General features: G+C 37.7%; 1 protein-coding gene across 1 annotated transcript in view; it reads right to left on the bottom strand.

Moving 5' to 3' along the window:
• Nucleotides 1–2009: 2009 nt before the first annotated feature.
• Nucleotides 2010–16207, bottom strand: part of FER (FER tyrosine kinase) — a 146152-nt gene continuing 131954 nt past the window's right edge. Inside the window, exons 19-20 of the mRNA XM_083351497.1 lie at nucleotides 9807–9929; nucleotides 2010–7729 (exon numbers count right to left, since the gene is read on the bottom strand). Coding sequence (XP_083207623.1) covers nucleotides 7584–7729; nucleotides 9807–9929 — 269 coding nt within the window. The 3' untranslated portion in view covers nucleotides 2010–7583. The remainder of the gene's footprint in view (nucleotides 7730–9806; nucleotides 9930–16207) is intronic.

Genomic DNA, 16207 nt, shown 5'->3' on the forward strand with positions numbered 1-16207 from the left:
TGTTTGTGATGATAAATTTATGTAATGCAAACTTCTCCCCTCAATTCCAGATTATTTCTGAGTAAACTAGCACAAAGCTTTTCTGTGAAAAAAAACTGTTAAATCCTTTCTATCTGTTTTAATTAATTGTTAGAATGGAATGGAATCTGGAAGGGACCTTGGAGATCTTCTAGTCCAGCCCCCTGCTCAAGCAGGAGAACCTACATCAGGGGTCAGCAACCTGAAACAGTGAAAGAGCCACTCGGAACTGGTTCCCTCACAAAAGGAAAAACTGGGAGCTGCAAAAAATGTGTGCCCATGCACATACATGTGTGGATGTGCAGAACAGGGTTTGACTGAAGAGTGGAGCCAAGGCGAGATATGCACCTACCCTGCATATTTGAATTGATTGAACTTTTTTAGTCCCACTTTTTTTTTTGGACTACACATAGCAGAGGACTGGGAGCAGCAGGAGACGGCTGAAAGAGCCGTATGCGGCTCCGGAGCCGCGGGTTGCAGACCTGTGCCCTTCACCTACACTGTGTCCTCACTGTTAGGAGGTTTCTCCTTAATTCCAGGTTGCTTCTCCCTTTGGTCAGTTTCCAGCCATTGTTTCTTGTCCTGCCCTCTGGTGCTTTAGGGAATAGTTTGATGGCCTCTTCTTTGTGGCAGCCCCTCAAATACTGGAATACTGCTATTATGTCACCCGTTTCTTCTTTTCTTTAGACTTGCCAATGCCCAATCCTGCAACCATTCTTCATATGTTTTAGTCTCCAGGCCTTTGATCATCATCCTAGTTCAGGGGTCAGCAACCTGAAACAGTGAAAGAGCCACTCGGAACCGGTTCCCTCACAAAAGGAAAAATTGGGAGCCGCAAAAAATGTGTACGCATGTGCGTACATGCGCGCATGCGCAGAACAGGGGTTGACTGAAGAGTGGAGCCAAGGCGAGATATGCAACTACCCTGCATATTTGAATTGATTGGTTGAACTTTTTTAGTCCCACTTTTTTTTTTGGACTGCACATGGCAGAGGACTGGGAGCCGCAGGAGACGGCTGAAAGAGCCGCATGCGGCTCTGGAGCCGCAGGTTGCAGACCTGTGTCCTAGTTACTCTTCTCTGAACTTTTCCCAAAGTCTCAACATCTTTTTTGTAGTATGGTGACCAAAATTGGTCACAGTATAACGTGGTGTGGTCTCACTAGGTATGTCTTCCATCTACTTCCTGGGTTATGACAGCTAAACATACTAGAGATTTTGGTAGTGGTAGTTTATCAAAAACTCCAATGGTGCACTTAAGGAAGATTTATTTTTCTAGGCACTTTGCTGATTTTTTAAGTTAAATCCATATGATTACTTCACTAACCCAGTTGGGTTTTTAAACATGTCTCTTGCATATGTGGACAGCTGAGGAAGTTTTATATAGTGCAATATATTTCAGATCCCCTTCGGATCTTTTATACAGTATAATGCAGTATATTTCAGCTCCCCACTTCTCTCCCACTAAGAGAAAAATGATCTTAGCGATGTATCCCAGTTCTTAAGAAAGACTGGTTTCAATCAAAGATCACTGGAGGTGTTTGAAATGGCCATTCACTTCATGGACAGTGCTGGCTCAATGGCCTTGAACCAGAGATAAGCACTGCTCCCTACAGTCAGCAACGACTAGCAGAGTAAAATCTGTATTCCTTCTGTATCTTTTACTACTGGGAAAATGAGAGGGTACACAAAGCAGAGATGTCTTGTCTTCTCCAGAAACATTTGTGCTCCATTAGACAAGGATATTTTGCAATCTTGTTTTTGAAGTGCAGCTGAACTGGCCAACAATGGAGCGCTGGCATAGGATAGGAAGTGATAGATGGAAGTATGGATGGAGATTGGAATGGCATATCAGATGGGGTTACTGTTAATTGATTTAGTTATCAAATTGAGGAAGCAATAAAAACAAATCACTGAATACCAAACAAAAGTTTAGACTCACTCAGTACAAATATTTTACATTTATTGAAGTAATACAGTAAAAAAAGGTACTGAACACCTGTTAATTGTAGACGGTCCAGTTAAAGAGAGAGAGGCCATTGAAAATTATCTGCACAGTTTCTAAATAAACAAAATACTCCTTTTTATAATAGGCTAGGAAAGTGAAATAAGGTTAATTTTGGTTCAATCTAAATACAAAAAAAGAGAAATAAATAAAAATTAAAATGTAGATCTGCTAAAATTGCAAAAGAACAGACGACTATTAAGTATATATAGGCAATCAGAGCACCTGTATTTTGAAGAATGCAATTCATTCCAGTGTTATGTATAAACTATATGTTGCATAAATATATTATTTTTAAACAATAAAGGTGCTTTACCTGGTATTAAAACTGCTGGTGCTTATATTGGAATTAACTAGTGGTAAAACAATTACAACAAAATACATGTAAAAAAAAGCTGTAAACTCTTGTGGTATTCTTACAGAAAATGTCTTAATTTTTTACTGCACCTTGCTAAAAGCCGCAGTGTCCCTAGCCACTTTATGGCAATGAGGAGCTGGGCGCGGGCAGGGGAAAAGATGAAGAAAACGCCATTTGGAAAACATACTTCTCTGGTCTCAGATCTACTTCTGCTTCTGTCTCTATACACTTCTGCCAAATCAGTTAAAAGATACAGTGGTAATCACATATCTTTCTTGAGTTTGGCTGAAGGCTTGGCATGGCATTTGATGGCACAGAATTATCTTGCAATTTGTGTCCTGGGATTAAGAACTTAAAAGCTGTAAGACTAGCCATGACAGACAAGTTATATTTTTTCTTTCCACCTTATACCTTTCTGAATACATTTTTAAGAAAGAATAACATCTTCTGTTATTCCTTTATACCTTGAGAACAATTATCTGGCATGTGTGTTCTGCCTGTTCTTTCCTGTATCAATAAATAATAATAGCACTGACTTCCTTTTCTTAAGGAGTTTTTTTCCTCATACATTGTCATCCCTTAGTTTCCGCTGTTAAGGGCATTTGGAAGATTTCCCCCCCTTTCCCTGGGGGTTAATGATGGCCCTAATTACATAAAATGAATCCTTCTAATTTTACAATCAGAAATGAAATCCTACCAAAGGTTTAACCAAGCTATTAATTCTAAAGCAGAGCTTCTGTGATTGGCTTAACAGGAAGGATTGTGATTTTTGTCTTATTATCTAACATAGTTTATCTACCTTTTATCAAATGATTTAGAACTAGTTGGAGCTGATCTTTTTTCCAAAGACTGTGTCTGTTTTGCCTCGTTTCTATATTAGCTATTTTAATAGGTTTAGCACATCTGTGACCATTAAAAATTAGCAAATTTCCCTTAATTCTTATACATTCAAAATTGGAATATGTATACGCCTATGCTCAATATTTTAATTGTTAAGTTTGTGGTGCAGTAGCCTGAACAATAACATGTTTGCACTGTTCAATTGCTCCATAATAAATTGCACAAAACAAACTTATTTAGAGGATATAGATCTCCTTTATTTTACCATCCTAATTTTTTATAGTTTCCCTCTTGCCAGAAAATAAAATGTTTATAAATACTAAAATGTTGTCAAAAATAAAAGATCCTTAGAGAGAGGGAATTCAACTTTTCTGAAACCAGTTTTTACACATTATTTAGTTTCAAGAGCTAATGTTTTAACAACTAAGAGGAGAAAAGGCTGAACAAGTAAAAGTTCTGTCTTAAGTTGGATGAAACAAAACCTTCTAGAAGTCAATGAAAATTTATGAATTCCAATAACAGTTACTTTATAAAACTAAAGTTGATTTTTTAAAAACAAAAATCCAATTGTATGATTCCCCACCCCCACCCCCTGAAGTCCTTGCACCTTCTTAGATTAGGACTATTTCTTCTGTTAGGGATCTTAACATTACACTACAGGACTAAAATATCTTATGGCATTTAATCTATTTTGACTGATGAAAGAGGGATCAGTGCTGCAATGGCATCTGCTTTGTTATTCAAGACATACACAAATATTGTATGACCAAGGCCCTCTGCTTATTCATTTTTTAAAATATTACATTAAGAAATGTATAAAATAGAATTTTTAGAGTTAGCAATGCTTCTTTCTTAAGACCACTTACAATTCTGACTGAGAATATGGCACAGGATGAAAAAGAATACAATCTATTCTCTTAATTTCCTGGGTTCCTCCTATCCTGGCAACCTGCAAAAGCTAAAAGCAGGTATTTCACTGCAAGTAATTAAGTTGGGGGGGGGAAAGCTCCATCTTTAATTAAACTCTGTAAATTCCAGATAATATTGGTAAAAACTCTTGTTAATTTTAAAGAAACAAAATGTACTAAATCTTTTAATCAGCTAGTAAAATATATAAAATTGTACTGATGGAGACCTGTAAATTGTTACTTACTACTTTCTGTTTGTAACTTACTGCCAGTATTATGCAAACAGGCTCAACAACTGATATAATCAGTTGATTCACTTCCCAAAACTTAACTAATTGAATATTTCTAATCAAAAAACTTCATAAAATTGCTGTTTCCAGTCTTCTATAGTATCTGCTTCAACATTTAAAAATAGCAAAAAAGATGGCATTTATTAAATATAAGTATTTTCATTCATAAATAAAAATACACACCATAATCCATAAATATTTCAAAAAATGAAAGTTAGTAAATAATTGAATGAATGTGGGCCTTTAATGCTCTCTTACCTTGTTTTTTTATATATAAGGCATACAGATCTTGTATTTCAGAATAACGTGCCTTTGGCAAGAGTCTTACGCTATATGTCTAATTTATTTTAAAAAATCATATTTTTTATAGTGAAGCAAGGTATGGAGTGCAAATCAACTTCGAATTATTTTTATGTGACATATCTTCAAAAGTTTTGGCTTTTAGTTGTAAAGTGTTAATTTGTTCACAATTTTTTAGTTTGTTGCATTTTCAAATCTTGCTAATATTTATTAATATTTAATGCTTATTTAGTATTACATATTACCAGCAATAGGGATTCTAACTTTATTTTTACGAGAACTATATCAATTCTGGAACAATAGATTTTCTAATTATGCAGAAAACTTTCACTTACTCCATTAAGAAAGGAAATGACTATATGCATTTGGTATGGATATAGCTTTGCAACATAATTTAAATAGTTTGATATAGTAGGTAAAACTGGTTTTACAAATTAAGTTACAAACTAAGAGAGTAGATTGTAAGAATGTGTGAAAAATATAATATTAATTAGCTAAACTTATTTTCTGGGAATGAACCGTGACTACATTCTAATTTCTGATTTTAGGTGACTCTCTGATTTTAGGACAGGAGACAGGCAAAACAAATGGCCAATGTTCTGGTATTATGTTCAGAAATGTTTTCAAATTTGAGCAGCAGTCTGACATGAATTGCGAATTTTAACTGCTTACACAAATGAAATATAAATAGCAGTTATCCTTTACATTTATACAAGAAGATAAGGACAAGGTATCCTTCTAATCAATTTAAGACAAAGTGCTGTCCTTTTTCATGTTGAAGGACAGAATACATTCAGAAGACTTTAAGAAAAGGAACAATCTCTCCCATATAAAAATAGTAACCCTTAAAAGAAAAAATTAAAAACATCATGAATACAAGGAAGTACATTCTTTACATTCTGTCCTGACATTTACATTAGTGAATGCATAGACGAAAATGTGCAACTGGGCAATTTGTGGTGTTTTTCCCCTTACGGTATTAGAATTCAGTCCTTGTGCATATTAATTAACAAAGGCATGCCGATGATTAAAGGCACACTATTTGGATCCCTTTAGGATCACAATAATCAATTTTCCTACTTTTGCTGGATATTCTTTTTATGATCCATATATGCCCATTACTATACCTAGAAACTGCAGTGTTACATTTACTTCTCCTTTCTTTTACCTCTTTACTGGATTACGAACTATAAAGCAATCTTTGTATATAAGGCAACACTAACCTGATGTTCCTTGCATTATGTTACCAACAAGCTCATCTACAATGAAGAACATTCTCCTCCAATATAATGCTTTACTGTTTTATTCTGATATTAATTTTTATCATGTAAATGACATCAATTTTTCTAGTCTAAAAGTAGAATACATCTTGTTCAACATCACCACTCTGTACTACCACAAAACACATGCACAAAAGACCAAAAGTGCTCTTCCAGAATGATGAGCAAAACAGATATGTTTTGCAATCACAGACTTCACCAATATCTTTGTTCTCCCCTATTTCGAGGAGTAAAAGATCACATTGCTTCATCTGGAAGTGCCTGATTTGCTGATAAAACATGACTAGCATTTGGCTGCTTCTGAGGTATAATATGAAACCCCTTTCAACAGAACTGACCAGCTACGGATTCAGGAGATCAGGACAAAACCAATAATAGGAAAAAAAGTCATTCTCCTTGGGACCTCAGAGAGGATCCAGTCATTAATTTTCCTGGTTATTGATAATTCTCAGAGCATCCAAATATCAATTTAATAAAGGGTGAGTTTAACTGGAAAAATGGAATTGTAGTCTGTTCAAGTTTGTAGCTTTAGAGGGCAAAGTACTTTTTTCCAAGATAGTAATTTTTTACTACAATATTCTTCTTTGGGCCTTTTTTAAAAACAAAACTGAGAAACTGATATTGGATACAGTATGAAAGTGTGTGTATTCCTTTCTCCAGGGGCATGCAGAATGGAAACATCAATTCACAGTTTCCAATTAGGTAATTCACTTTGCTTTTCCAATGTAAAATCAATGCTACTGGTTACCTTAGTCATACGCTACTTTCATTTGCAAATATGTTGTTGACTGCATTACTGAATGTGCACATTTAAAAATGTCTATTTCTATATTCATTCTTCTGAAAGTCAGCACTTCCCAGTAGTTGCATTACATGTAACACTCACTTTTGAATATTTTTTTTCCCTGAAAATAAAAAACTACACTATTAATTGATTTGTGCTTGCCAGTTTCTGGCAAATTGTGCCTCTTTTTTTCTCATTTAAAGATGCAAATAAATAATATCCAATATTAGAAACAATTACTATATTGAAATGTATTTAAAAAAATTAGTGCCCAAACTCCGCAGTCTTACCCTTACATAACGTTCTTGAATAAACACATATTCAATGTTGCATCAGCTGGTGATTTTCAACATGTATGCTCCTTTCCTTAAAAGATATATTGAAAACTGTGCCTTTAGCTTTAAGATTCATGGGAATGATTCATGAACACTGGGCTTGCACTAAGACTGTTGCAATTGCTTGGATTGAAAAGGACAAACAAAGTCCCCAAAATATTCTTCAGGATTTATCACAGAAATATCTAAATGAGCCAGAATTTCCTAACTCTACACATATATTACATGTTTATCTATTTACACAAATCCTAAATAACATCATATAAAGCACTTAGCAGAACACTCTGTTTTTAACATAGACATTCTTCAGGTTGGGCACATTTGAATAGAAGAGGGGTTTTTTGATTTAAAAAAGGAATCCTAGAAGAATATCAGAAGAAATATGATATAAATGTGTCGGATTTATGACAGGAAAAATACTTTTCTAGAAAAAAAGGAAGTCCTGTCCTTTGAGTCATGCTAGTTTCTCATGATGTCACCTTCTTTTTCAGTGCAGACAGCTCTTTGTGAATCTCGCTGAATTTTGGTCTCATTTCAGGATTGTAATCCCAGCATCGTTGCATTATTTTATAGATATCCTCTGGACACTTCTGAGGTGCTGACATTCGATAGCCTAGTATGTATTTTTTAAAAATAGATTATTAGAAATGTAATTGAATATTTGGAAATGAAAGTACAATTTAAAATTAGATGACCAAACCTACTTATAACTGACTCCTATACAATATGACTTAATATACATATACACATACATACATATATACATACATACATACACATACATTTTTTTAAAAAAAATTGAACAGGATCTTCTCCATTGCAGTGCCTGCCCTCTGGAACAGCCTCCCCACTCAAGATTATATGGTTCCAACTGGTTTGCTTTCCACAAAGCATCAAAGACTAGGATGTTCCCCTGGTCATGAGGCCAGATGGCAGATAAGCCTGTTTTGGGTGTTTGGGATTTATTGAAGCTGGGTTATGGGGCCTGAGCATGATTTATATTTATACAGGGTTTTTTGCTATTTGTTTGGTGTTTATTGTGGCTTATTATGTTAAATCATTAGTCAGCAGAATATTTTACACTGCACAGTGTAACTTGACCTAGTAGATAGCCACATGCTATGACCTAGATCTTTTTCCCAGGATGACCACCACCTCTGCTGGTTTATTAAAAAAAATAAACCACGGTTACATATAGTAAGCAACCTAGAAGAAAATTTAAAAGGGAAAGAAAAAGATGAAACAAAAATCTCTTTTCTAAAGCAGTTGATCTCAGTCAATGGCTGTTTCCAGATCAAGATCCCTTGCACACATTTACACCAGAAGACATTTACACAGCCAGGATCTCAGTCCACAACAAAACAGAGCTTATAAATCAAGTGGCCTCACTTACTCTGTCCGAGTGTCCAGATTCAGTAGGCTTCAGCCTCATGGCTCTTAGCCAGTTTTGATTTGGTCCTTAGCACCCGATTTTGTGGGGCTTCAGTTTTTTTCTTTTTCTTTTTGGGTGCCTAGGCTAGTCCCTAATTATCTTGGTAAGATTTTTAAAGTGGTTTGACATTGCCTGCTACTAAGGCTGAGAAAATGTGAGTGGCCCAAGGTCGCCCAGCTTGGTTTTGCATCTAGAGTGGCTCCTTGTGTTTCTCTTATTTAATAATATTTAAGAATATAAATGTGCATGTGTGCGTGTGCACATGTGCACACATGATGTAAGAAATGGCAGATGGGAGAAATATAAGTCAGGTGCAGTGTTTCAGATCGGAAGGCAAAATGGTGATTTGGAGCATACATATGTGCGTGTATCACAGTTGCCTGCAACTCCTTAAACTAAATCCATCTTTACCTGGGGTTAAGTTACAGCTGCAGAAGGCTATTGCCCAATCCTTATGGGAAAATAAAAGCAGTCCTTGACTTACGACCACAATGGAGCTCAACATTTCTGTTGCTAAGTGAAACACTCGTTAAGAGAGTTTTGCCTCACTTTATGAGCTTTCTTGCCCTAGTTGCTAAGTGAATCACTGCAGATGTTAAGTCATTAACACGACTGTAAAGTGAATCTGGCTTCCCCAATGACTTTGCTTGACAGAAAAGTCGCAAGTGGGAATCACATGACCCCGGGACATGGCAACAGATATAAACACAAGTCAGTTGCCAAGCGTCTGAGTGCTTGATCACATGACCATGGAGATGCTGCAATGATCATAAGTGTGATGATCAGAAGTCACTTTTTTGAGTGCCGTTTTAACTTTGGGCAGTCATTAAGCAACCAGTTTTAAGTCGAGGACTATCTGTAATGCTGTAGTTTCTAGAGGTAGACAACAATGCTATGTATCCACATCTAGAAACATCTTTTGGCCTGCATAACTGTTTTCAAACTGCTGCACAGCCTTAATGTGCAGGTCATTCTAAGAGCCAAAGTCCACTTCATCAAATAATTTCTCTGTAGTTCTGCTAAAAACTTTACAGATAGCTAAAGATTAGCCTTGTACAATGACTTTATTATAAGTTGGTGATTTTCTAAATAATCAAATAGCAAAATATATCATCTAGCATGAATACCTGCTATATCATTTCAGCTATGCTGAATTATCTCCTGTTTGGTGTTAGAACTTCAGCCTAATTTATAAAAACCATATAAATAATCGGATGGAACTTACACATATTCATTGCAAGCACACACATACATTTACCTTTCTCCACTTGTTCCCGTGCTTGCTGATTAGTCATGCCTGGATACGGGCATACACCTAAGCTGAACGTCTCCCAGAGGAAAATCCCATAACTCCATATATCACTCTCAGAAGTGTATCGGCCTATTGGATAAAGAGATAACAAAAGGATGGACAACGAAAATCCACATAGAAAAATAGGCAAGAAACAAAAGGCCTACTAGGCTGGAACCGCAGACCTTCAGAATTCTGCAGGGAAAATGCGGGTTTTAACTAGGGGCTCATGTTTTTTTGGCTAATAATAATTATAAGCTCAGTATGATCTGGAACCTATCAACATAGCCCTTTACAGGTTGTACAGGCTTGTACTAGATAATTTTTGTGGTCCCCTCTAGCTCTTTAATTCCATGATTCATAATCCTAACTCCATACCATTTCCCAGCACTCATATACTAAAACAAAACAAACTTATAGTTTAAAAAAATCCATTGCAAAATATTAAAACAATAACACAAAAAAGTTTAAAACAATACATAGCAATACTAAGTCAAAGCAGCAAGGAGCCATAGACAGGAAAATGAAGCTTGAAAGTTCCCTTGGAAACGAAAAATTCTTTATGCCAATCTTTATATCAACCTTTATCTCCCTGGTTATAGATGATGTTATATTTAAATAGCTGGTACATCCAATAATAAAATAAAATGATGGATCTGTGTCTTAAAACAAAGATATATCATCCAGTAGCTACTCTTATTATGAATTTCAAGCTATTTAGCAATCTGCTGTTTTCCACTTCCATTTCTAATCTCCATTTCCAGCCCTCTTCACTTTCCTCATTGGCTAGTTGACCAACATGACTGCATGTCTTGTATCTAATTTCCTATTGCCCAGTGGCGTAGCGTGGGGGGTGCAAGGGGGCCGGCCGCACCGGGCGCAACATCTGGGGGGACACACTCGCACTCACAGCTCTCTGCCCCTGCCTGGCTCACTCACTCTCTCTCACTGCAGTGCTGGCTGTGCGAATCCGATCCGAGCCGCCGGGTCGCCACCCACTGTGGAGGGGGGGTGCCAGGTGTGCGGTTAGGGGGTGCAAATTACTTGCCTTGCCCCGGGTGCTGACAACCCACGCTACGCCACTGCTATTGCCATTAGCATACTATGTGGGACGTTGGGAGGAAGCAGGAGATTTGTTGTTACCTTTTTTCTCCCATCAACATTGTTTGTGGTATACTAGTTTAGGACTGTCATTAATAAGCAATGTTGGCCAGAATTACTGCAACAAAGCAAGATCAGGCTTTTCACTACATAAATCCTGACTTCTTATAGCTGGAACTAGAAATCAGCAAGCAGATTCGGATTAAGAGGGAGTTTGTAGAAGGTATGACGGTAAGTATCCAGATATGAAACAGGATCACACCAGGTAATAATAGATCTCTCAAAATCTTACCATTTTTTTACTGGCAAAAAGAAATAAGCAAATTTGGTAAAGTTTCCTAATCTTGGAAATTAGAGTTCCAGCTGTTAATCAAAAGTCACATACAATACTTGTCAATGTGGTTAAATGTTGCCCTCTAGGGGAATAAAAATCAAATACCCAATTGAACCTCAAGTTTATATGGTTCTTTAATATTTAAAATGACTATAGCAAATATGTAAACTACCCCAGGAATTTGTGAGATTTATTACTCTAGTATCGCCTCAGAAAAGAAGACTGTGGATTGTGTTCTATTGACAATGTCTCTCTTGCATATTCAAACTGGGAGCCAAACATTTCTTGGTCAAAGTTTATTAGACATCAATAGAAAGATATGTCAAACTTGTCTTTATATCAAGTTTGATTTTTTTTTTACAGTACTCTCCATATAGGAATTTACTCTCCAAGATAAGAAGCAACAATTACCGTATTTTCCGGCGTATAAGACGACTGGGCGTATAAGACGACTGGGCGTATAAGACGACCCCCGACTTTTGAGAGGATTTTCAAGATTTTTCTTCTTATACGCCGGAAAATACTTACATGCCAGTTGCCAAGTGTCCGACACAAGCCCGATTCATACCCGACTGATGCAGATGGTGCAAAGCCCTGCCGGTTCCCGCCTGATGCCGGACGGCTCCACCGGTGCTGCCTCGAGAGGGAAGGGCGTGAGGTGCCTGCCACGGCTCCCTGAGGACTCCTTAGCAGCTGGGGAGCGCGCGCGTGCGTAGGACTTCCCTGCCGGCTCCCGCCCGACGCCGGACGGCTCCGCCGGTGCCGCCTCGAGAGGAAAGGGCGTGAGGCGCCTGCCACGGCTCCCCAAGGACTCCTTAGCAGCCGGGGAGCATGCGCGTGCGTAGGACTGCCCTGCCAGCTCCTGCCTGACGCCAGCCTGCCCTGCTTCCTCCACAGTGAGAGGGGAGGGCGTGCCTTCCCGGGCTCGTCGACTTGCAGCCACGCCAGAGCCGAAAGGGGCTTTTCCTTCCACCCACCCTTTGGAATAAACACAAGAGCTCCCAGGGTCTGGCATTTGCAAGGGGGAGGGGAAGGGACTTAGAGGCTCTTGGGGGTGGGAAGGGGGAGTCACGTTGGAGGGGGGACTGGACTAAGGAGCCTTGAAGTTGCTTTGCAAGAACGGGGGCGCTCGATTGATTTATGTACTATTTTCCAGCATATAAGACGACTGGGCGTATAAGACAATCCGCCAACTTTTGAGAAGATTTTCATGGGTTAAAAAGTCGTCTTATATGCCGGAAAATACGGTATCCCCTTCTTTCATGGAGGAGGTATTTTGAGTCACTATAATAAAGAAGACCAGCACTGCTGGAAAATCCTAGAATCATATTATTTCCTTGCATTATTTTGAAAATGGAATCCTTTAGGTTCTGAGACTTGGGAATTTTGTGTACCCCATGTGCTTTTTGTCAGCTGAAAGTATTCACCAGATGATTAGGATAGATGACCTGTACCAAGATTATTATTTTTTCTGCATGCAGATTTAAACAGTTTTCAGAAATAGCAGAACAGAAATGGAAGTAATTATCATGAGAGAGATTCAATCATTTATAACTGTTTTTGAAAATGACCTCTGAGTTTGCAGGGGGGATTTTTTAGAATTCTCAATTGCTAAATATTTAACTTACAATTTAAATCTATGATATACCAGTCTAAATGAAATACACATAAGTGACACTGATAGTCGAAGTTATATTCATTGTTCCAACTCTCAAAAGTTCTATTTGCATTTAAACATCTCATGCTGTTTTAAATTAGGCTACCTGGTAAGCGGAGAACAATTATGAGCATTCACTGTGCTGCTAGAAATGCGCTTACTTATCTAAGTCTACATCTCATTTCCTTTGGGACTTAACATCTAATAGTATAATATGTTTCATTTTAAATATTTAGGAATGTCAATTAGAAGCAATTGTTTTAAGTTATATGGAATTAATTATCTTTCTCAGTATATGACAACCTTCCCCAAGCAGCACTTAAATTTACCAAAATCTCAAACACAGCAACCTCAAGGAACACTCAGTGGAAACCTGCTACACAGGAACCTTCCAAGGATGCTGGTGCTAAAACTTTAGCGGTATGCATTAAGGCCATAGAAAATTGAAAAAGCTATGCTGAAAAATGAGAGCATAACTATTTGCCAAGAGCTTTTATGCTCTTCTATGAAAAATTGCTGTTGGACTGGAGACAGTGTTTTATTCCAAATGTCACAAAAATAACTTTCCAAGTATTGTGAATAAGATGTCAGTAATGCAGATATGAAATAAAATATGCATTTAAATGCCAATTCTTATACAAAATATTTTGAAGGGTAAAAGGTAAAGGTAAAGGTTCCCCCGCACATGTGTGCTAGTAGTTTCCAACTCTAGGGGCCGGTGCTCATCTCCGTTTCAAAGCCGAAGAGCCAGCGCTTGTCCGAGGACATCTCCGTGGTCATGTGGCCGGCATGACTAGACGCTAAAGGCGCACGGAACGCTGTTACCTTCCCACCGTAGTGGTCCCTATTTTTCTACTTGCATTTTTACGTGCTTTCGAACTGCTAGGTTGGCAGAAGCTGGGATGAGTAACAGGCGCTCACTCTGTTACGCGGCACTCAGGATTCGACCTGCCAAACTGCCGACCTTCTGATCGACAAGCTCAGCGTCCTAACCCACTGAGCCACCGCGTCCCCTATTTTGAAGGGTACTGCTTCCTAAAGATACAAAATAAGAAAGCTTTGGCAAACAGTTTTGACATGCAAAAAGATATTTTTTTTAAATAATTCCTATGTTAGGTTTTATGAAGGGATTAATCCATAGTGCATGTTTACAAAAACATTTTACTCCCCACCCCGCAGTAATACAGACAAAAAGGCCTGACGTAGATGCCTATTCCTGATATTTCCAACTTTGGTTAAGAAATTGGGGCTGTTTCTTGGATTTGCACATCCCAATCACTTTCTCTCCCTTTTCTCTTGGGAGTGGGAATAAAACTTTTAGCACCCCCACTGGTTAAGTGACTCAGTGTCTCTATTCCATTCTTAAAATTCATTTAACTGAGAAGTCATTGACTCAGTCACAGGCTGCACACCATCACACTTACTGGTTTAATGGCTACTATTTTGGGAGCTGCAACCAATCAGTGCTGTGAAGGTGTATTCTGTGACCATCCAAACAGGAGTTCTCAGTTACGTTGATCACCAGAAGATACTTCATGACTGATTTTGTTGACAATATACACTGCATCAAAATAGAGAAATGCCTCCCCCACCTCCTGGCAAGGGAGTAGGTGGGGGCATGATGTACCATAACCCCTGTATCCTCCTCTGAGAGCTTAAGTACCATTCTGATAGTGCTTTTAAATTTTTTGTGGGTGTACATCTTCATCCAGGAAAACTGACTAGGATTCTAGGTCACAGGACACAAAGCTGATTAAGGGGAAGAATTTGATTAATTCAACACCGCAATATAGTTTTAGGTTAAAACTGCTCCTTTCATGCCTCGACACTGCATGAATTAGTGGGTCTGCAGACAATAAGCTGTAAACCTGAATTGGAGATGATATGTTATGTTAAAACAATATTTCTGGGAAATAACTACAGCAGATTTATCACATTTTTAAGGTCCTGAAATGACATTTTATTTTCGAGTGATGTTACAATGTTACTGAAAACCTGAGCAATATCTTAAAAATATTTATTATTGATGGGACAGGTGATACAGTAATAAGAAATGTTCACTTTCTGTGAAGTAGATTTATTTTCATTTTACTTTACATTTTAATGGAATGTTAACTTAAGTAATATTACTGTAACTTTATGCATAAAAAGGTAAAGGTAAAGGTTCCCCCGCACATGCGTGCTAGTTGTTTCCAACTCTAGGGGCCGGTGCTCATCTCCGTTTCAAAGCCGAAGAGCCAGCGCGTGTCCGAGGACGTCTCCGTGGTCATGTGGCTGACATCACTAGACGCCAAAGGCGCATGGAACGCTGTTACCTTCTCACCGTAGTGGTCCCTATTTTTCTACTTGCATTTTTACGTACTTTCGAAGCTGGGACGAGTAACAGGCGCTCACTCTGTTATGCGGCACTCGGGATTCGACCCGCCAAACTGCCGACCTTCTGATCGACAAGCTCAGCGTCCTAACCCACTGAGCCACTGCGTCCCTTTATGCATATAAACTGTCTAATACTAATGAACACTGCATAATCTCCATTTGGTGTTTATTTTTAAAACAGAAATATGCATCTGTTCCTTCACTCACAAACAAAAAATCCATATACTATATCTTTTCTTTTCTACTAATAAGAGTTTTCTTTTCTTCCATTCTTTTTTTTTAGAACAGTCTGCCCTATTCTATATTTGTTAGGCCATTTCTCTTTTGCAATAAAATTCAGCAGAGAACTGCTGCTTCAAACTATTCAAACTTCAAACTATTTTTTAATACATTTTTTTAATTGCTCACTCTCAGGTTTTATCTAAGCTCATTGCCAGAATTGTAAATCAATCAATCAATCTTTCTTTATTTTACAGATACACACACACACACACATTCAAAATTCTTTAGGGCTTTTATGATCATCTTATAAAAATGTGAAATAAAATAAATAGCAAGTTATAAGAATGTTTAAAAGAGCAGCAGAGAGCCTAGCAATATTATAAAAATCTGGAGGTCTTAAAAGGCTTCAGCAAATTAAAAATTGTTTTTCATACTAATGACAACAACTCCATGTAATGCATGCTGGGAAGAGTATGCCAGGTTAAGGAAACCACAAAAGTTTTGCGGTCCATGGTTTACTTCATATTTTATATCACTTATTTTTTTATTTTATTTTAATTCCATTTATATCTTATAGCCAGGAACAAACAGAATGGGCAATAGTTTTCTCTCAAATTTGCAATTCAGGGGAACTGGAATATGCACTGTGCTCTAGTTTCTCAGCAGTAGATAAGACAA

This window comes from Vipera ursinii, assembly GCF_947247035.1.
Source record: "Vipera ursinii genome assembly, chromosome: 2".
NCBI classification, from domain to species: domain Eukaryota; kingdom Metazoa; phylum Chordata; class Lepidosauria; order Squamata; family Viperidae; genus Vipera; species Vipera ursinii.